The 23,149-nt window shown below is 40.7% G+C and overlaps 1 protein-coding gene across 27 annotated transcripts in view; it reads left to right on the forward strand.

The window, feature by feature from the left end:
* NRCAM (neuronal cell adhesion molecule) overlaps nt 1-23,149 on the forward strand; it is a 252,691-nt gene that overhangs the window by 194,028 nt on the left and 35,514 nt on the right. For 14 of the 27 annotated variants that reach the window (XM_044770200.2, XM_044770256.2, XM_044770235.2 and 11 more), the window contains 12 exons: nt 1,136-1,306; nt 1,821-1,877; nt 3,742-3,853; nt 6,490-6,674; nt 8,128-8,259; nt 15,834-15,977; nt 17,203-17,314; nt 18,697-18,863; nt 18,958-19,105; nt 20,660-20,784; nt 21,225-21,254; nt 22,780-22,881. In XM_044770200.2, the coding sequence (XP_044626135.1) occupies nt 1,136-1,306; nt 1,821-1,877; nt 3,742-3,853; nt 6,490-6,674; nt 8,128-8,259; nt 15,834-15,977; nt 17,203-17,314; nt 18,697-18,863; nt 18,958-19,105; nt 20,660-20,784; nt 21,225-21,254; nt 22,780-22,881 (1,485 nt within the window). The remainder of the gene's footprint in view (nt 1-1,135; nt 1,307-1,820; nt 1,878-3,741; nt 3,854-6,489; nt 6,675-8,127; nt 8,260-15,833; nt 15,978-17,202; nt 17,315-18,696; nt 18,864-18,957; nt 19,106-20,659; nt 20,785-21,224; nt 21,255-22,779; nt 22,882-23,149) is intronic. The other 13 variants (XM_070504877.1, XM_044770248.2, XM_044770289.2 and 10 more) reach the window with 3 other exon arrangements.

Genomic DNA, 23,149 nt, shown 5'->3' on the forward strand with positions numbered 1-23,149 from the left:
TGGAGAAATCCTCCGGGAGACAACACGTGGCCCGAGGCAACGGGGATGTGCAATTTTTCCTCGCTCTCTCCCTTCAGAGCTGACTAAGTCACACAGCTGAGGCTCTGTGCAGAGTCAGAAGCTTCATGCTGAGTGTGAGCCAGCCAAGTATAAATTCACGCTTACATCAGTGGTCCCACCTCCCTGAGTCCTTCAGCTGCTTAGAAATCTTCCCTCTGTGCCTGAGGCTGGACAGTTCCTTAACTGGCCCGGAGGGGAAGTAACTAGTTAAACATGAAACCGGAAGTCAGAGTGCCCACAGTTATTCCTTTAATTACAGAGCGCTTGTTAAGGACCAGATGTGGTTTCAGTGCTACAACAGTGGACAAAGCGGATGATGGTGTCTGTCTTAAATTCTAGTGCAGGGAGACAGGCAATAAGTCATACCTGTGACAAGGGAAATACATTGTATGTTAGAAGGTGATAAGTAATTCAGAAAAGAAAAGGTAGAAGTGAGGGAAGGCTGGGTGTGAGAGCCTCGAAGAGTGTGTCTGCAGTGTTAAATAGTGTGATCATCGAAGCCTTTTGTTAATTGCTCGTTTGCTGCCTGATTCCTCAATTAGATCAGGGACTCAGGACAGGGACCCTGGCATGCCCAACACCTTGCACAGGGCCTCACTCACAGTTGAGTTCTCTCACTGTGTTTCATGTCTGACCACATATGTGTACATGCAACCCAAGTTAACATCCGCACGAGCTTCCTTACTGCATTTTCTAAGATACGCATGTATATGTGTTTAACAACTAGAGACTGATTTAAATAGTGGGAAAGGTCACACAAATTCTTTTGTCAAACGTTTTTCAGTTCACATTTGGCTTTTAAAACACTTCACTATACAACTCTGACCTCACCTCTGCCCCCACTCCAGAGAAATTAGGGTCAAGCAGGTACAATTAGAGTTTTATGTTTCATTTCGTTTTTCGGGGTTTTTTTTTTTTGTTTTTACAGTTATTTGCTTTTACTCAAAGAGATTTATAGAGGAAAATATATTCAAGTGAAGTTCACAGAACTATTAGCAGATGGATTTATCTTGCTAGTTTGGAAAGTGGCTACTTTATGATGGAATGACCTGGATATCTCTCTGCCTTTCTCTAGCCTTTCAAAGACTTCCACAAAGTGAGAGGGTTTCCCAGGGACTCAATGGAGACCTTTATTTTTCCAATGTTCTCCCAGAGGATACCCGTGAAGACTATATCTGTTATGCCAGGTTTAATCACACTCAAACCATACAGCAGAAGCAACCCATTTCTGTGAAAGTGATTTCAGGTAAGAGTTCAGCTTCCTGAATCTGTCTTTCCAGGATGTTTACAAATGCACAAGATATATTAACTATTAAGTATTGCTGACTTTGAAATAAACAGGTTCATTGATCAGGAAACTATCTGTGAATAGTCACTGAAGTGTTGGAATATGTGTTATAAAGAGCATGCATATCCTAAATACTATAGTTTATATTTTTTGCTGTTATTACCATTATTGTTTCCATGACAACTTTCTGAAGCTACTTAGTGTTCTGAGCATTTGGGTGTGCTTTATGCCCCATGATGCCTTTAATTGGCAGTCCTGCAGCTTCCAATATATATTCACGTATTACTGATTGGGGGTGGCTGAGCGAATCAATGAGCTAATCACGTATAATGTGAAGTACTGTTTTTACTTAGTAGGGATGGCCCTTGGTCAGCATAGCTGCATTCGTTTGCTTTTGTTGCCCAATACTTTATTTTTACGATACCTTCTCCCCTCCTTTTGTGCATTCTTCATAATATTCTGTTTATTTCAGTGGATGAATTGAATGACACTATAGCTGCTAATTTGAGTGACACTGAGTTTTATGGTGGTGAGTTATGGTGATTGTAACTGCTATACTCTCCTTCATTGTAGAATTTAGTTCACTAACTTCACCTCCATGCCTATTTAACCTTATTGCTTTATGAAATTCCTAGTTGCGTGTTTAGTATCACTAGAAATAAATGTATGTTTCTGGCAGAATTTAACCATAAGCTTTAAAACATGTCACTAAAACATCTTCCATGTTGTATGTATAGTAGTGAAAATTATTATAACTGTTTTCATGTAAAGAACCACTTCTCGTGATTTGGAAAAAATCTTTCATGTACGTTCAGAATTGTAATTTTCATTTTTTGTCTTGTTCCTCATGAACTTTCCTCATGAACTAAATAAGAGTTGGCAGGGTTTACTAACCTGCTAGAACACTAATCCATCAAAGTCTTAGGAACCTTTAGCCACTAACGTTAAGTGGATTTTGATAGTAAATCATGACGTTTCCCATCTGTTTTCATGTGACATTATCAATGTCATAAAATTAGCAACGTGTTTCTCTTAGTTTTGTTTAAAACCAAGTCACTATCTTCAGTGGAAATAATCCTTTTAAAAATAGAGCATTTAACTTCGTTCTCTTAAAAAGAAAAGCATTTGGTTTCTTTTTAAGGGAAAGTGGCTCTCAAGTGTATAGTCTATCAATGAACATTATGGGTTCTGGATATGGGTCCTCTTAATAATCTAGAAGGCAGAATTTCTACTCTATTAATGTTTTCCCCTTGAGATAATGAAGTAGAAGAGATTACGGTACTGTCCATGGCCATAGTAGATATACCACAATTCCTTCCTTACTTTATTTTATCTTATTTTAATATACTCCCGAAAAGTATGGCCTCAATAGCATTCCCAAAGTGATTTCAGCACGGTAAGGTCTCCTCCACCATCTCTAAAATCTTAGAAAAACTCTTAGATCTCTCAAGTAATACCTTCTCTGTTTTTGTTTTTTTTTTTTTTAGAAATGAGAATAATTCATATATTACCTTTTCCTTCAGTTTTTGTAAGCATCAAATAGAGAGTACATTAAAGTGCTGGAAACTATTAAGGGCCGTAGCACCTTAAGATGGTATGATTTCTGCTTTAAGTTCTTCTGAGAGGCCATCAGAGCATAAGGCCGCATTTAGGCAAGGTCTCCATATAAAAGAAAGTGGCCTGTGGAAATCTCCCTGAGAGCTCTAAGTTGAGTCCTCTTGGTTTGTCCATTGCGGAAACCAATTTCAGTGTATTGAACTCCACCATTTCTCAATCTGTGGCACACAATTTGCAGACCTCCATCAGTAACTCTCTGGTTTGGTTTGGTTTTCCATAAACCTGGCAGTTTGGGGGGTCTTGTTAGATATCCACCACAGGTTTAGCTCCATGATTAGTCAGTGGAATTGACTATAATGTTGTCCCTGGTGTAAACCAAATGCTCCTTCCACAGTCATTCCTTTCAGAAAAACCTACCATCTTCCAGAAGATGACAGTTCCTTTTCTCCTTAACCCCAGCACTAATCTTAAGGGATAGATAGTTGAATAACATGATTTTCTTCACTATGCCTGCATTTTGAAAATTTGCCAACCAGCCAAAAGTTCATAAAAACCTAACCCAAATTAAGGAAACGTACAAAAGGAAAATAGTCCTTCCTATTAGTGCTTATACAACCAAAATTATTTTTATTTCTAGCTAAGTGAGTGAGCGATGGCTATTTGTAAGGCAGAGAGAGAGTGTGTGTGTGTGTGTGTGTGTGTGTGTGTGTGTGGTTTAACAAATTTCACGATCAATGTTAAATGGTTTTGAAAATGGATTAGATTTTTAGACAGTGAACTGTTTCTAGAAATACATATTCATAACTCGTACTGCATATTGATTTTCCTGTTTACAGCTAAATCAAGTAGAGAGAGGCCACCAACATTTTTAACTCCAGAAGGCAATGCAAGCAGCAAAGAAGAATTAAGAGGAAACGTTCTTTCACTCGAGTGCATTGCAGAAGGACTGTAAGTTAACACTTTCTGTCTCGGTGGACATTTCTTATGAAAACAAAGTAGATTGGTAGAGAGGCATTAGTGTCATAGGAAGAGTCATTTGGCTTATACTAATTCATTGTTTCCAAAATAGACCATATGAATCTCATATTGTTAAATTATTTTGTTAATGTAATAGTGTTCCTCCTGAAATGAGTATCACTAATCACCTTACAGTTGCTATGATTATAACTAGGCTGTATTATTTTGCTGCTGTTATATAACAAACCACCTCAAAACTTAGTGGCCTAAAAACTATAGCCGTTTACCATTGACCATTTGTCTACAGGTCTGCATGGTGGTTGTGCTGTAGCAGACTAGATCCAGCTAATTTCAATTCAGCCTGCTCTTGCACCTGCGGGGTGGCTCAGCTATGGGTTCGCAATTCTGAGGATCTCCTGGCTGTTAGCAGGGCAATGGAGCTCTTGGCCATGATTTTCTCACATCCCTCTAGCAATTATTCTCCTAGCCTAGCCTCGAAATTGGCACACCGTTACTTCTACTACTTCCTGTTGGCAAGTCACAAGCCCAACTTCTTTGCAAATATCTCATCTGATGCCTCAAAACTGATGCTACCCCCAGAACCCATGTGCCCTTGACAGGAGTTGCAGGAAGGCCTTGGCTCAGATACAAGAACAATGCTTCTGTTGGGGACACATTTGAGGCAAGCTTCTACAGAGCCCGTCTTGTGCCTGGCACAGAGCAAGTACTGTTGGTATGGGCACATTTGCTGAAAACATTGAATGGAATCTCGGAAACATGTTGTGACCACATGTTGTGATCTGTGTTGTTCTTGACCTGGTAACTCAGTAGTCTCACATTTCTTCCCAGAATTTGCCTCCAGGAATAACTTTACTGCGGGAGACGCATGGAGGCCTCTGCTGGTCATGTCAGGAAATCACAGCATGCACCATTCAGTTCCCCTAGTAAATGAAAAGTAGCAAAACCCCCTTTACAGATATTTTAAATATATATCTTTCCCACCAGAAGTGAAAAACAAAAAATAAAACTCTTGTAATTTTCAGTGTGTTAGAAAGTGGTTTCATCTACCCACCTCCAACCTTTTGGGAGTAGAGGCAGCAATTCTCACAATTTAGTGATTGCCCTTCCCACAAATGATATATTACCTAAAAAACTAAAATATGGTCAATATTTGGAAATTACGTAAAACTTCCAAAAGAATTTTTGAAACTTTGGGATGTTGTAAAACTGAAATCGGGGCTCTATGACTTACAAACCAGTAAGCATAAGACTCGTGGAATCAAAATATTTCTCATTCTTAACAACTGCTCAGTGGCGTCATAGGCCTCAACAACAATTTGTGGCTTAGTTGAGCTGTGGTTTTATATTTCCAGCCCCATGACCCTCTCACCTTCAGATCATATGAGATGCAGATTAATCTGACCATAAGGAAACATCGTAATATGCTATCAGATTCCATATGTGTATAATATCTTCAACTTTTCAGAATGATTTCACATCTTCTACCTTTTCATATTCATAGCATGTGTTATTCTAGAAGCTGTTTCATCAAATATATATATTCGATTATTTTTATTCAACCAAACAAGCCAAAAACAATTCCACAAATATTTAATTAATCCCGCATGCGTTTCTAATGACAAATATTGTATCTTCCTGAGGGCACGGACCATTCTTTTTTCGTCTTTATCTTCCCAGCACACAACTCAGTGTCTGGTCTATATTTCAGTGCTTAGTAAATATTCATGTTGAGTGGTTTTTTTATTTTACCCTCATGAAAACCTTCTAAAGTGACTAGATCAAGTCAAACATTATTATCCCCCTTCCAGCAACTAAGGAAACTGAGGCCCAAAGAGGTCGAGGATCCAAGATCAGAGAGAAATTTAGGGACAGGGCTGGGGCATTGAAGAAGAGCTTTTAACTCTAAGCCCGTCTTCTGGCTTTCGTCTTGCTCTATATTTCATGATTTAATCGGAAACACAAGTGAGAAATGGTGTGCCTAATATATGAGTTTGGTCTGTTCTTACCAACTGGTATAACATTTTTAAATACCACTGATAATGAAATTAAGAAAACAGTGCTTTTCCTCTAATTACTGCATTCACATCATCAGATAGCCTGTTATAAAGTAGAAAAGTTCTTCCATTTGATATAGAAATGTGTGGAAATGGGCACAAATATTATATCGGCTCTTTCTCTGTACATTTTTAACTTGAGCTGATAAAAAATGATAACTTGATATCATTAATTTCGTGGTAATTCTTCTGATTGACAGAGTACCTTCATGTAAAATTTTCCAAGGGTGCCTCATTGATCAGACTTTGAGGAAAATAATTAGATCCTTTCAGTAAAGGAACTGTCGCTAACATTCTCAGTGCAACATTGAAGTCAAAGTTTATGGTGCGCCATAATTAGTATGGTTCTGCTTATGTGAAAATGGTAGCTTACAGACTTAAATATAAGGTTTTGAGCATTAGTCATAAAACCGTGATGCTAGTTAAAATATCTATATATTTATCATGATATTTATATAAAGACTTTGTTACAAACTTGCATGAAAATTCACCCTCCAAAACGGTTAGGTGAAATTCTTTTTTTATAACACCATTATTTATTTGTCTTATCAGGCCTACCCCAATTATTTACTGGATAAAAGAAGATGGAACACTGCCAATCAATCGGACATTTTATAGGAACTTTAAGAAAACTCTGCAGATCATTCAGGTTTCAGAAGCAGACTCTGGAAATTATCAGTGTATAGCGAAAAATGCTTTAGGAGCCATCCATCATACCATTTCTGTCACAGTTAAAGGTATATCCTTGGTTAAAATGCATTGCTCTTGCCTTCATGTGAGGCTCTAAATCTTCAATTAAATATGCCTTTGATTACATTCTTCAATAATAATAAATGGAAATTTGCATCAACATTCATGGTACCTTGAATCTCTTCTCGTTGCTATTGATAGTGCATCTAAATCAGGTTAGAAATTTGCTCCCTGGAATCTTTCTTAGAGAAGAATTCCAATTAATAAATGTAGACAGAATGAGGGTAATAGAAAATCACCATTAGAATCCCACAGTTAGAACTGCTGCAGGCGAAAGCAGGTGATGAATGCTAAAATTAGTAGATGGAACTTGAAGGAGAACCAGGATATTTGCACAGCTTCAAAGTATTTCTTCTCCCACCACCCAAAAAAAAAAAAATTTAATCACTGAGGCAATTTTAACATATGTCTATAAATCAAGCTTAACTTCCATACTCTTGAGTGCGGGCAGGTCTCAGTGACTCACTTCTAATTTGTGGAGTATGCAAAGTGGGAAAATGGTAACTTTCCAGTGGAGAAACCTGGCAGACATCACCTTAACCAAGTGATCGAGGTTAACATAACCAGGAGTAAGTCATGTCCAGATCACTTCCTGCCTGATAGGATGCAATCAGAAGGGTCCATACTCAAAACCTCAGTCTAATCGTGAGAAAGCGTCAGACAAACCTAAGTGGAAAGACATTCTACAAAATAACTTCTCAGTACTGTTTAAAAGTCTCAAGGTCATGAAACACAAGAAAAGACCCAAAGGCTGTCAGATTGGGGGAAACTGAGTAAGGAGATGTGACAAGTAAACACAATGTGGTATCCAGAACAGGGTCCTGGGACAGAAATAAGACATTAGTGGAAAAACTGGGGAAATCCTAATAAAGTGTGCAGTTTAGTTAATGGTATTGTACCAATGTTAATTTCCTCTTTTGATAACTGTATCATGCTTATGTAAGATGTTAACATCTCAGAGAAAGGAGAAAGCTGAGTGAAGGACTTATGGGAACACTCTATACTAACTTTGCAACTTTTCAAAAATGCAGAGTTTTTTTGAATTACTCCCTAATTTTATAATTGTATGTATTCTACAGGGATCAGAATTTAAATTCATGTTTCTTAGCCCTTTCTGTACCTGTAAGTTGTTCTACAACCTTAGATAAATGTCACCTCTTTGATGTCTGATGAATTCGATGTCAAATGAGACAATGATATTTGCATCAAAAGAGTCTGGAAATAATACACGGTGTCAGTGAGTCTCTTTAAACATTCTTTTGAAAATCTGAATTGTTCTTTGAAGCATCACTTATACATCTGTTCACTCTAAAAAGATGAAACTAACAAATGCTTGGCAAAATACTTATTTTTATTATTAAAATCATTCAATATACTAAATTTGCCAGAATACTTCTTGGATTCAAACTTTTGTGTTTTTCTTTTCTTTCCTCAATAAAGCGGCCCCATACTGGATCATGGCACCTCAAAATCTCGTGCTGTCCCCAGGAGAGGATGGCACCCTGATCTGCAGAGCTAATGGCAACCCCAAACCCAGAATTAGCTGGTTATCGAATGGAGTCCCAATAGAAAGTAAGTTTCCTTGATTGGCTCCAGTTGGAATATATTTTCAGAGCATTTACATCTCAAGAGGGAAGGAATGGTGATAAAGTAATGGATTAAGGAAAGAAGCCATATGTAAGTTAAACAGAGGCACCAAACTACCTTTAGATTTTCATCCTGTTACCTTTAGATATTTGTGATGACTGAACAGTTTATGCTGTTAATACAACGGTATGTGTTTATTGGGACTTGGCAATATTTCCTCTGTTTTTTACATGGATCATAGGAAGAATGACAGGGTCAGAAATAAACATCACTGAAAAGTTCAGATTATCTTCTTTGTTCAAAACATCAGGTGGTTTGTGGAAACCTTGTAGGAATCAGAGCAGATGGGTGAGGAGGCTAGGGATAGAGCCAGGGGATATGACAAGAACAGGAAACACAGCCATAGTGGTTTCCATTCCTAAGTGGAGCCCAGATGTTCGCAAGGTCCCCAGTCTTCAGAGGTCACTGTCCCATTTAATACCCAAAGAAGAGCAGATCCTCTGACCCCGGTCATAGGCAGGTCACTCAATCTTTGACCCGTTTTCCGTCACTGAGTATAGCTGAGATTCTCCTTGACCAATACGTGCACCGTCCTGGCTGCTGTGTGTCACCTCTTCAGCCACCTCCCCTGGACCACTCCTGGCTCTTTCTCTCAGCCAGCCTCTCTGCACTTCCACTGTGCTGCCCAAAACAGTCCCCCAAACTGGGATCACAGCCCCTTCCATTCGTCTTCTAAGTCACAGCCGAGACCAGTTTTGCAAAGCTTGGGTAAAGGCTTGGAGATAATAGAAGGGAATTATAGTAAAAAAAATAAATGAAGGAAAACTTAAAAGGAATATTGCACTTCTGTGCCCCCTTCTTAAGGCATGGCCATCCACAAAGAGCCCACCAGCTCTCCTTTTTCTCGACCCGCCACCAGCTGCTGCCCACAGGGGAATCTTTGAAAATTGTCCCCTTCTTGGAGTTGAGACCTTCTCATAGACCCAGACAGAGAGAAAATCAGTTTCTGTTTAAAACCCAGCCTTAGGTTCACCCTCCCAGTCAGTAGCACGATAATCTGCAAAGATATTCTTTTTTTTTTTTTTTGAGGAAGGTTAGCCCTGAGCTAACTACTGCCAATCCTCCTCTTTTTGCTGAGGAAGCCTGGCCCTGAGCTAACATCCATGCCCATCTTCCTCTACTTTGTACATGGGACGCCTACCACAGCATGCCCTTTGGCAAGCGGTGCCGTGTCCACACCTGGGATCTGAACCAGCGAACCCCGGGCCGCCGAGAAGCGGAACGTGCGAACTTAACCACTGCACCACGAGGCCAGCCCCTGCAAAGATATTCTTCACTCACAATAAAGACAGCCTTCAGGCTTAATATGTAGAGCATCTTGGCTCCTCATTGCCTCCATGCCAGAATCAAAAATTGGTTCTACTTTTATATAACCAAAAGGTCCATGAAACTGGCTCTCTTGAAATAGTCTTCACCCTAAGATGGATCTGAAAACTGCTGGCAGACTTTAAATGGTCAGTTCCCCATTTCTCACCATTAGGGTCTCACAACTATGGGTCTAGACTGATAAGAGCACCCTGTTTCATAAATACTTATTAGGAGTTTGTGTCATACAACACAGTAGTTATCAGACACTCCGAAACAGACAGCCTGTGTTTACTGTAAAAGGAAATCTGTTCCTGGGGGTAAACAGAGTCTAAAGAGGCCAGCAAATGGGTTTTGGATGTTTCTACTCCCAATTTTAAGCATGATCAGGACCAGGAGGAACTGCAGAGAGTACTTTGTGGTTGTGCATTGGGAAGCTGTTGGCACTCTCAGATGCGTATGAGTGAAAACTGAGAGAAAACGTGGAAGAAAGCCAGAACCGAAAAAGAAGTTTTATGGTACAAGATCTGATTTTCTTAGAAATGCATATAGAATGGCAGTAAAGGATGGAGCGTGCTCAGCAGCTCCGAGGTTCTGTGCCCATTTGTGGAAGGTTAAATGTGCGTCTGAGGTCTGGCCGCAGTGACACTGACAAGTGGGAGGGGCCATCCTTCTAGCCACTCAGTGGGAGAACCAGGGAGCCAGGGAGCCAGGAAGGTTGAAAAGATAACTCCTCGAGCTCGGCAGCCCGAATGCATTTATAAGCAGGGAAAATTGAGACGTGGGTGGGTCAGTGACACAGAAACAAGAGGAGATTAATTAATGAAGCTGATCTTTTCTCCTGATTCTCCCAGCTTGTCGTCCTTCCAAACCTGGCATAGGCAGGCCTCTGGGAACCTGGTACCTCCAGTTGTATTAAGAACTTTGCAAATGTGCTTATAGACACTCCCCTTAAATGAAATATTTGGGGGGAGGATCAAACGCAAAAGGCCTGCTTGTGGGGGGCACGTAGGGCCGTGGTCCCAGGATAAAAGTGGGGCCCTTCTGCTGTAACCCCAAATCATCTGATTAGGTCCAGAGCAGAAAGAGTTTAGAACAAAATCTCTCAAATGAGGTTCCAGGTCAGTTGATTTCTTCCATCCCCAAAGTATTCGTTAAGTCGCCACTGGAAGGCAAAGAGGAGGCTGAGCAAAGATAGGATCAGAACTCTGCAGTGCCTACAGATCCAGGGTCCCTCCACCTCTGGCGTGCCTCAGAGCCGGCACTCTGGTGGACAAGCGAGGAGAGAAACAGCATGCGGCGTGTCAGCAAAGCTGCCCTGTGGCTCCGGCAGCAGGTGCCAGATATTTATACCAAGGTGAGGTGAAGTGTCCCAGATAGGTGTCTTTCTCCACATCTGGCGGCCAAGCTAAACATGCACGGATTACTGTTTGGAATCTCATAACTCAAAGGTGATGAACTTGAGGAACCTGGCAGGAACCCTCTTAGCTCTCTGAATGATGCTCCTACAGGGACACCACTGTTCCTGCCCCCGCCCTCAGCGGCTGGTCCATCTACAGCTTCTGCTGAGTGGTCTCTTGGCTAGACACTAAGTTATAAACAGCTAAGTTCAAAGTGAACCCTACATGCCCCCACCTTGTGCTGACCTCCCCTGATCCAACATAAGGAGTAAATGAGGACGAAAATTGTCAAAAAATTGGTAGAAGTTTGAGGAGCTTTATGCCTCTCCCCTTTCTACCCTGCTTGATAGTTTCCCCATGAATTTGGAGGCCCCAAACAGAATTTCCTTTGAGATTTGGAGACCATTCTGGAAACAAGGGGATGGGGCTTGTTTCTCATCTGCACCTTGCTGAGTTGTGCACGCTGCAGCGGCATCCAGCAAGGATGGGGCATGGAGGCAGGAGGGCGGAGAGTGTAGAACCTGCTGCAGCATACGGTGGCATGAGACTGGCATGGTGAGGATGCCTAACCTTCAATGGGACCTCAAGGAAGCCCCAGAAGTAGGCTGGGATCACAAGCTGGCTTGCCCACAACACGTTCTACCTAAGAGGCTGCAGAAACCTTGGATGGACCAGCTTCTGAGGCTAAGGGGCAGGGAACAGCTGTGCCTCTGCAGCAGCATCATGCAGGGAGCTGTGCAGCATCCCCACCAGGTGCTGCACAACAGAGACACTCTCAGGGGACCATAGTACCAGATACACAGCCTCCCCGCGCCTGGCTTGTGGGCGATAACCCAAAGACATTGACACTCTCTCCCCCAACCCCTGCAGGCTCTGGCTGCCAGGAGCATGTAAATAGTATAAAAGAAGAAGCAGGATCAGGGAGAAGGAGGGCTAAGATTTGGGTTCTGTTTGCAAAATTCAGTGTTGTTGATTTGTGACTGTGATTTTAGCACTGGAACCTACTGTTTTACAAAACCAGAAGAATTCATTCAAAAGATGTGTGAGCCTCATCTCAATGTCTTCCAAAACTCTGTCCCGCCAGGACTGGCCAGGGTACTTTAAACTTTCCTTGAAGCAAAAACCAGACTGTATTAAATATGGAATTTGCCCAAAACCACCTAAAATATTTTTAAAACAATCTACAGAAGTCAGGAAGAATAACACAGCTGCAGAGAGCTGGTGCCAAAAGAGAACTTTGGTTTTATTCTGTGACCTGTGGTGTCTGGGAGGGTGTGGAAGTAGAACCCAGGACCAGAAAGAAAATGGCCAAGGCCACGGACACTGTGATCCCCGTCCCTGTCCTAGCAGGCAGTAGGAGAGCCTAACTCTTGTCGATCTTTAATTGTCCCCCATGTGAATTGTGGTAGATCTCTCAGCTTATTCCATATGGAGCATATATAAGATCTCACCGTTATTAGGCTGAAAGTTCCCTTTTCTCTAAGAGATGAGAAGGGAAAGGAAGGAAGGGAATGAGAATGGAGAGAAGACCTCCTCCTGCCACAGTTAGATGTTCTGCTGACGTTGGAGGAAGAGATTGAAGCCAGTAACACATCATAAGCAGCCAGGGGAATGGAGGCATGGTCCAGGATATTCCCAAGATTCCACTGGTGTATCATCCTTCTTCGTTTTCTCAAAAGTAAAAGGCTCAGTTCGCATCCCCTTAAAGGGGATGGAAGAAGTAGATAAAAACACAAACTCGTCTCTCACACCCAGAGATTTATTCTACATTATGCCCAAATGTTCAGATGTCAGATGATGTTTATAGAGTAGACTAACTCAGAAAATCTGAGCATTAATCTCGTGTTAAACAAACCATTATGTGCTCCAGTCTCTAGTTTCTCATCTCCAAAATGCGTATACTATCTAGTTAATCTAGTTCACAACGTTCCTTTTAAAATAATACTATGCAATAGATATAAAAATATTTTAAAAATTAATAGTACTCTATACATGTAACGTGGCACTAATTATTATTATTCTCATTATCCAAATGCTGGAAGCCTTTATAGTTTTGGCCAGCCATGTCAGGGGAGTTAGAATAAAAGAAAGTATTGTTGGAAGGGTAGCACCCCACTTCTGAACCTCTCCTTTGGGACTTTAAGTTGTATGTGGTGATTCTATGACCTTAAATTTCTTTCTCCAGTGTTCATTTATAGGAAATGAAGTTGGTTATTCCCAGAATTAATTATTATTCCTTTGGATAATTGGGCTTCAGATGCTGGAGAGTTACTCCCACCCAGTAGCCAGTACACAGATTCCAAAGGTCAAATATCTCTGTGCCAGCGATTTCCTTCTTTGTCCAACTCCCAGCCGAACCGCCATATATCACTGTGACAGTTCTGGGTTGGTTTGTCTTTCTTTAGTAAGTGCTTACGAAGAGGTAGCCCAAACCCCATGGAGAGAGATTTTCTTCACTACTCTTACCTAAAGGGTTTATTTTATTCCAAAATATCTTACCAAAAATAAATATTTGAAGACTGCTCCATTTAGCAGAAATAAGGCAGATGACTGAAAAGAGTTGATAGCAAAGAAAAGTGCAACATGGGCTACATAAAAGCCTTTTAAGAACAGTTTATGTTGTGATGGATGCATCCCCACTGGGGGAAGACTGTCCTATCAGCGTTGTTGATTGAGCTGGTCTGCCTTTTTCATGGCGATGTAACTTTTTTTTATTGTGGTTAAAAAACACGTAACATAAAATTTACCATCTTAACCATTTTAAGTTCAGCAGTGTTAAGTATATTCACATTATTGTGAAACAGATCTCCAGAACTTTTTCATCTTGCAAAATTCCAGCTCTGTGCCCAGTAAACAACACACGGTCGTGTGACTTTTAAGAGCTCGATATACTCAAGGAACGTGAGGAGCTCGTCTCACCTGGTCTGCCACCCATCCAGAGAGATTCGGCCCAGAGCTCCACCTGGGCCTCCTCACTGTCTAAAATGCACTCCTGGAGCTCCAGTGCCTGGCGTGTCCACAGAGGTGCAGTCAGAGTGGACAGTGCAGTGGGCAGTGAGAGTCCCCTGAGGAGTCCCACCACTCAGCACTCGGCCCAAGTGCTGGGTCCAAAAGTGCTAAGAATAACTGACAGAGGAGGAGACTCCAGAAATGCCGCTGGATGGACATTACTGGGAGCAGGTGGGTCAGAAAGGACCCTGTGATGTGAGACTTGGGGTACAGGACAGGAACATGGGCTGTCCTGACATAGACTGTGTTCTCAGAGTGCCTGGTTGCCTGCCACAGCCTCGGCCACTGTGACGTTTCTGTCCTCTGCCTTCTTTTATTGATGAACTCCATACCCTCTTAAAGGAATTAGAATTTATATTTGTCTTCTGATTGGAAGAACATGTTGCTTAAGGCAATTTTGAAATTATTAGAGTCATAAACAGCAGTTATGAGCTAAGAAGCTGATCAAAGTATGTTGGCACACCCCGATCACTGGTTGAACGAGCGGGAGTACCTAAGACGATTTCATACATTAGCTATTGGTGGTTTTCGGAGTGTTGAACGGCTGCACACAGAACTGCATGATAGTAAATTTGTAATTTTAAGCCACTGAGTTTGTAGTAACTTGTGACAGCAGTAGTTGAAAACTCATATAGAGTGAGTAAGTACAATACTTTGAATATGTATATGAGAACAAGGATGGATAACTCTAGTTTGGTTTGTTTTTATTTAAGTGAGTTAATAAACCACAGATGAACCAAATATTTGAGATTCTAAAGTGATAAAGGAGTCCACATGCAGTGAAAAATATGTCTTCGATGCACATCCTTTTGCTGTCATCAAAGAGAAAAAATGGTATTTGAAATGAAACTAATGCCTCCTTAAGTAGTTCTGGTTGCAGAGAAGTTAAGAGAAAGGGTGCTGTTGTGCAGGTTTGATTTTGGACAGCACGCTGAGACAGCTAGCGCTACCCCTTGCAGTGCACTTTGAGAGCAATGTAAGGTCGCAGCCTAAGGTGGAGCATTCGCAGAGGGAATTTGTCTCCGAGCACAGCACTTCCAAACCGTTGGGCGTACCCTGGACTAAATTCCCACCTGTTCTGTTACCCAGCCAGTTCCATCCCACTTCAGTAAGGATCAATCCTGGTCCTAACATTTTTTTAAGTCCTTGAGAGATTTAGCTGAAAATACTACCTTGAAGAGAAATTTTACTCAAGTTATTTCTACATCAGCCTCAGAATTTCCAAAGCAGGAAAATAAATATTTTCACATTTGATTATTGGCCCTATATTTATTTACATCCTTATTTGTTTGTTTATTTATTTATTTCAATAAGAGGCTCTTAAAAGACAGAGGTTTGGATGAGCTAGAGGGTTTCTATATTTTTTGAATAGCTTTTGCTATCAAATTATCCTCTGGATCATTAACCTTCCTCCTCATAAATAACCACAGTTTCTTTGTGAACAAGGCAATGTTCTCCTGAGTTTGTATTGCACTTTTCACCTAACTTGTGCTTTTTTTCCCCTTCATCTCTCATTAAAAAAATTCAGTCTTTACAGATTTGATCCACCTAAGACGAAAAGAATATGCAGCATACACCCCTGCTGACAAGTGGTGATGAAATTCTGAGGAAGAAACATTCTGGTTTCTGCTGGGTTCTTGGTTTCCTCTTACTGCGTATACCTAGATCAGCCTGTATTTCTGTTCTGCTCACTATAGAATGTGGACCTCACGCTTCACAAGTTTAATGTGTATCTTTTATGCAAAGAGGAATAAATATATACTTTTTATTTTTACACCCAAACAGTTGCCCCTGATGACCCCAGCAGAAAAATAGATGGCGATACCATTATTTTTTCAAATGTTCAAGAAAGATCAAGCGCGGTATATCAGTGCAATGCCTCTAACGAATATGGATATTTATTGGCAAACGCATTTGTAAATGTGCTGGGTAAGCTCCCTCTTTATTAAAGACACGGCAAGTTGAATTAATGACGGGTGTTGTTTTCCATTCATTCAGCAAAAATATATCTAGTGTGTGCAGTGGGCAGTACTTGGAGCCATCAGGGATATATGAGGACAGATCAGGTACAAACCTTGCCCTAAAGAGTGTTGCAGTCTGGTCTTAATGTTCTTCCAAAACACCATTTTTATAATGGCAAATTCTTCATTGCAGGCTGCTTCATTCACAGATGGTTCGACTCAGTGTCAACCCACTCAAGAGAAAAATAGCATTGGCCTGCTGTTAGTGACTGCATGTTACCGCTATTCCAGCCTTAGAAACTGACAAGCTGAATAACAATGTCATGATTCTGATTTTTTGGAAATAAATCATTAATCATAATGTTTCACCTTTATCCGAGACACAGATGCACACTTATTTATTAATTCATAATAATATGTTTAGAAAACTATGACATAATCATATTCTTCAATGGTAGGGTTATGTGAACATTATTTTTCTCGTATTGGACAAAACTTCCAAAATACAAAATTTGTTAAAAATTTATGTGAGAATTGTTTTCACGGTTCCAGGGAATCATATTTCAACTCTCTAAGCATAGTAGACTGCCTTTCAAAATTAAAGTCAAGGACCAACCAGTACTTGGTAGTTTTCCTTCCTGCTTGAAATGAAGGTGAGGAAATCACTGGAGGAGCTGAGGGGTTAAGATCCTGGTGGATATTAAGGAGGTGGTTTTGGTTTCCGGTCCTCTTTTTAGTTATCAGCATTCTGCTTTTTTCTGCCTGCTTGTGTGTTCCCCAGCACTCCCACCTACCCAACCCATTATAGCCTTGGGGTTATGGTGGGCCACTCATTCAACAAAAATGTACTTGGCCATTATTTTTGTGTCAGATACTGTGCTAGTTTCTGGAGAAAAACACTGAGTAACCCCATTCCCTGCCCATGAGGGGCTTACAGTGTAATAGGAGATATAGGCAAATAAATCAATTATGAAAATATTACGCCTAAGATATGGGATGTGAGACAGAGGGAGAAAACTTGTATTTTTCCACCTTGAGTGACAGTTAGTGTCATTCCTGATAGAGGGCATAAGAAGGGAGACGTATTGGTTGTGCTTTACCATAACCTCTCATGGCTTTAAGATAAAATGCACAGTGGGCCTAAATGTTTATTTTATTTTAATATTTCCTTTACCTTTTTCAAATGTTTTTAGCTGAGCCACCACGGATCCTTACATCGGCAAACACACTCTACCAGGTCATTGCAAACAGGCCTGCTTTACTAGACTGTGCCTTCTTTGGGTCTCCACTACCTACTATTGAGTGGTAAGTAATGGCCCTATTTGCTTTTAATATTTAATTTGCTAAAGCCTTCAAATCTCCCGGGATGTCAGGTTTTAATCAGAGAACAGATAGGAAAAAAGGCAGTGCAGAACCCATCATATTATTAATTATTAAATTCATTTACCAATATTATTAAGTACTTGCTCTGTGCTAAAAAATCACATCCATAGTCTATTTGGCAGCACACTTTGTCAACCACAGAGCTATATGTAAATATTTTTGAGAACATTTAAGATTGCTGTATTTCACAGTGCCATGGACATCACCTGGGATTTCATGAATGGTGGCTGGAGGGACTGGGGGGGGACATTCCTTGATAATAAAATGTCAGTTGGGGTGGGGGAGAGGTTCTACACCCCAAACAGAGTTTGTTATTACCAGTGTTCCTTGTTAGTATGCCTCTTCCACCTGAGCTTCCCAACGTGGATCGAGCCAAGCTGTCCTGTGTCCTTTCCCTCCCGACTTTAGACCGTCCCCTTTGCTGTACCACTCCTGATATGGACCCTGTTCGTGCTCCTGGCTTGCTTACTATAGCATGGGAGAGACAAGGCGAGGATAGGCAGCAGCTTAGAAAGAATGAGTGAAAGAAAATTGGAACATTCATTTATTGACCATCCATCAGTTGCCAGACACCGTGCTGGGCTCCACCTGCTAGTGTCGGGTTCAAGTCAGGTGCAGGAATAACAGACAGGCTCCCCAGGCTCCACTTACCTGCAGAGAAGAGAAACAGGGATTCTGTGCAGATGATTTCCTAGCGCAGGTCCAGGGTAACGCTTAGCCCCGTGGACTTTGCCTCACCCCCTTTCATCCATCCTTACTTCTCCTGTCTGACACCAACGAGGAAGCTGCGTGTATACAGGCTTTACAGACAGGCTTTATTCTTTTTCTTCCCTGAACATTTTCCTATCCAGTCTTTCAAAAGTACAACCTTGTAACCTTGAAATCAAAATCTCTTTAGAATTGTAACCTGCAGACGGAGTTACAAATACATCACAGTAGGGGGAACATGTCAAAAAGAGCAGTCTTCCTTTTGCCTATTTTATCACTTATTAGAGGTAGAATAGGTAATCATGTGTTTATTAAATTATGAATCTTTCATAATGAAAATTACCATTTAAGTGTTTTGTATTGTCAGCCTAATTCTTCAAGCACCATTTAGCATTGAATGCTCCAGTTCCACATCCTGTCTTTATCATGGCCTCATTGACTTATAATCACGCAGTAGACTTGTGCAGATCCGGATGTCTCTGAACTCGATAGTATAGTGCAGATCCTGCTGTGTTGGCCTTGAACGTGGCATTTTATGTCTGACTTCAGATTATGATGTGTTTTTTTTTCTCATTGTGATCATTTCTGTAATAAAGGTTTAAAGGAGCTAAAGGTAGTGCTCTTCGTGAAGATATTTATGTTTTACATGAAAATGGAACTTTGGAAATTCCTGTGGCCCAGAAGGACAGTACGGGAACTTACACATGTGTTGCAAGGAATAAGTTAGGAATGGCCAAGAATGAAGTTCACCTAGAAATCAAAGGTAAGGCAGAGGTGACGAAATTTCTTCAAGGATTATGTGACTTTGAGCAAATTCTCTAGCTTTGGCAGTGGATAACGATAACTTTAAATTTCAGATCCAACAAGGATCATTAAACAGCCCGAATATGCAGTTGTGCAAAGAGGGAGCACAGTGTCCTTTGAATGCAAAGTGAAACACGATCACACCTTAACCCCCACTGTCACGTGGCTGAAGGACAACGGTGAGCTGTCCAATGACGGAAGGTATTTGAAGACAATTTCTTTCCTTTCTCTTCTTTCTCTTTAAGCTGCTATTGAACTAAAGCTTGATTGGATAGTACCTTAACAGGGATGTTTTTAAAGTTTCTGAAGTCTTCTCTCTCCGAAATAGATGTGCATTTTCTCCCTGCTGTAAAATGTTCAGACCAAAAAAGGTATCGAGTTATTGAAATAAAACCCTGAGAATGTTTGTCTGTCTTTGTGTGCTGGTCTCCTGTGTGATTCAGAATGGGAAAAACCTTTCAGGCCTTGGCCAGCATCCATTGTTTTCTACCTTGTACAGTGAAGTCTCAACAGATGTTTTCTTTGCCATTCTACAAATAAGCAGAAATACGATCTCTTTAATCACCGGAGTGTGCCTGAATCCTTGTCAGTATTTTAAAGGACACTAGTTTTCATTTGGGTAGGGAGTTTGCTTTTGATTTTTCCCCAAAGCCAGTAGAAGGAGAAGGAAAAAAAAAAACAGCTAATGCATTTATAAGAGCCTGAGCATGTTGTGGTTCTTTAGCTCGGAATGGGAGAAAGGTCATACCTATTTTCCAGGCGTGGCCCTCAATATGCCAGTCAGTACACGGATTTGAGCTGTCACAGAGTGGCTGCAAGCGTCGCCCCCTGTGGGAAAGGATGCTGTATACTGGTGGAAATGTTCTCTGTGGTTGGCTTACAACAGTGCCTGAATGGGGCCTTGTGGCTTGTAAATGGCCCTAGAAGAACTGTGTGGCCTGCTCCTCTATATGCCCAGAGTTTCCAGCTAGTTCTGTGCTTCAACTGGTCAGTTTTATTTGCGGAATCTGAGATGAGAAGAAAATATCAAGAAATGACCTTCGCGTTAAGTTGGCTAAAGCTTTAACTTGAAAATTCCCTGAGAAGACAGTTAATGATTTATGCAGCCTCTTTAAAACCATGCATGAATCCTATTTACATGGGTTTTTGACCTCCTAAGTAATTTTTCACGCCTGCAAGTAACCTCTAGAAAACTCTTGATGGTGACTGCTGGTCTGAATCTTCCTGTTTCTATTGATAAAGCTGATTACTATTCTTTGCATTTACTTTCTCCTCTGAGAGTTTATGCATGTTGGCAAAAATGACACAGAATTTCTGCAGTAAATAAGAAGTTATTTTAAAATATACGCTTTGCTAGAAATTCAGCTGGATGAGTGGTGTTTAAATGTTTCTTAGCAGCAAAAGCCGTAGGAAAGCCCCTCCTGTTCAGGATAACTGGAGCTGCCCCCACCTCGCCTCTGGATGCCCCAGATCTTTCAGGAAGCTCCTAAAACTCCAAAGGCATGGTTGGAAGCCACCGGACCAGATGGCTTGACATCCCTTCTGACCCAAGATTCTGATTCTTTCTAATTGTTTTCCAACTTTAATCATTATCAAAGTGATACATATTGTCTAGGATTTTAGCTCTAATGTTCTGCAAATCTTTATCATCCTTCTCTTTTATGAAATTCACAGAGTTTCTTTCTTGCCAGTAAAGCGACCATCTGGTGTGGTAGGATGTCCATTTCAGCTGCTCTGAATGTGTTGTACTTACAGGTTCACTGTTGACAAGGACCATTTGGTGGTAACCGATGTAAGTGACGATGATGGTGGGACCTACACATGTGTGGCCAACACAACTCTGGACACCGTTTCTGCCAGTGCTGTGCTTAGGGTTGTCGGTAAGAACTAGAACGCACACAGCACAACTGGCTGCCCTGTTTTAGGCTGAAAGGAAAAATTGTCAATAGTAAATGTTTGCTTGTAAATGTTTTAGTTTTACAGATGAGTTAAACACTCACCTTTTTCTTCTTTGAAAGATATCTTTGAGGCGATGGTTTCAATATGAATTTACTCTTCAGTAGCACTGGAATAAAATGGTGGTTATGCATGTGAGCAATATTTTTAGAAGAAAATTGGGGAAAATAATCTACTTTTCTTTAAAATCGAAGGGTTTTTCCCCCTCGGTTGTTATTGCATGTCTGTCAATGCCAAGTCTCACAGCTCAGCACAAGGTTTAGTTTATAATCTTAATCATGTTCAGTCTTTGTCTTCTTATGCTATCTTATATCTTTCCATTACTAATTTTGATTAAAATGCTCTATATTAATGTCCTTTCTAGCTCCCACTCCAACTCCAGCTCCCATTTACGGTAAACTAATATGAGTCTTGTTTCTCTATTTTCTGTCAAACCAGTTCACATTTGCAGAAAAAAATTAATTACTTTCTTTTCCATATCACGTCATTGTGTTTCTTGGAGGAAAAGGGCTCTGTCAAATGTTCTGTTGGGGTGCCCATTTACTGCTATAAATCATTTCTTCACTGTTACTCTCGAACTTTCCACTGAATATATTGCCACTTGTGTCTAAGTCTTCCGTGAAGTCACTTCATTTGATAAAAGTTCCTCTTTGATTTCATTTCCTTGTAAAGTAGCATAATGCTTTATTCAAAAGCTGTCATCCATATTTTACAGAATGAAGAAGCTATTTCAAATATCGCTTCATAAGTTAGGTTTTTATTTCAGTCTATGAAAAGCTGTTTCAGAAAAATAAATGTCATTTTGGGGTTCCATGTTCAAGAAATTTACAGAGGAAAGCAATGGATGTTTAGAACAGTGTTTGACTTTTATATCAGAGAAAACCGACTCACTGTGTGTTAACAAAAGATAAATCACTGAAGAAAGACCAAAAAGAGGGCACTTCCAGATTGTGTAAATTTTCTGAGTCTGGAAAATAAATCAGAAATTATTTCCAGAAATCTTTTTGATTAAAGAACCCTCATCTTTATTCAGTATATAAATACAAAAGTTAATTTTGTGGCATAAACTCAGCTGGATTTTGCATGGTATCATTAATTACGATGCAGAAGACCTGTCCTTTGTAGACGTTTATTGCTTCTTTACTGATAGGAGAGAAGGGCCTATATTTTTATATGACCTCTGGTCCCCCAAGAGCCACAGTGACTCCCAGGAACAAGGTCAGGAAAAGGCCCAGGGGGCACGTTAACTCTCTGGATCTCAGAAGAGTCAGACATGCTTCTGGGACACCTTCGTCCCAACAGGGCTCTGGACCCTGGCGTCCTCTGAGAGTAGACACACTTCCCCACGCTCCTGGTTGACTATTGAACTGAGCATCTGCATAAGGTGTACATGCTGAGGGCTCCCTACATAACATCCATTTTAGAATTCCCTTAAAAATATCAATATTCTTCGGGAGCCCCCAAATCTGTAATTTAGCAGGTTTCAGAAAGAACATTTGAGTCTCCTTCAAACAGAATATGTATTGCCTGTGTTTGTTTTGCAGCATATGCTCGTCTCTATTTCTCATTTATTACAAATGAAGCTCCCATATTATTTTTTCCATTTGTGCTCCTTCCTGTTTACGAGCAGACACACACTGAGAGCGCTGGTGAACCATGCATGCCCCCTTCACTGGTTTTGGTTACTTGAAGTTAAGCATCATTTGAAAAAGAAGCTAGCAGAACTCATTGATGGCTTATCCTGGCTGTGCTCTGCGTTCCCAGCAACCTCAGCTGTTTGCGTTTCATTTCACTTGCATGCTCATTAACCATTAAGTGTGCTGTGTCTTTAAGATGCTCCCTCTGTAAATAAGATCATGAGTCAAGGAGAACCTCCTCAGGATGGATGGTTAACTATGATGTGTGTGTTTGGTCTGCAGATGTCCCGAATCCTCCCTTTGACTTAGAATTGACAGATCAACTCGACAAAAGTGTTCAGCTGTCATGGACCCCAGGCGATGACAACAATAGCCCCATTACAAGTATGTGGTGTCAGTGGATAAACTTAGTGACCGTTTTTGAAGCACTTTATCATGTGCAATTGAAGTTCCTCACAGAGAGATTTGCTAGCATTCTCTGCTTCATTACTAGCAGAACAAAAACATTTATTTATGGCTCTCTTCTCTTTAGAGCTGGAGTTATTCCTGGTTACAACTTCTGGTATGGGATGCTAATTAACTGCTAACCATGTTAATTAAGCAAATCCACTATCATTTTGTGTTTAAGATCCATAAAATCACCTTAAATTTC

Source organism: Equus asinus, chromosome 1 (genome assembly GCF_041296235.1).
Source record: "Equus asinus isolate D_3611 breed Donkey chromosome 1, EquAss-T2T_v2, whole genome shotgun sequence".
Classification (NCBI taxonomy): domain Eukaryota; kingdom Metazoa; phylum Chordata; class Mammalia; order Perissodactyla; family Equidae; genus Equus; species Equus asinus.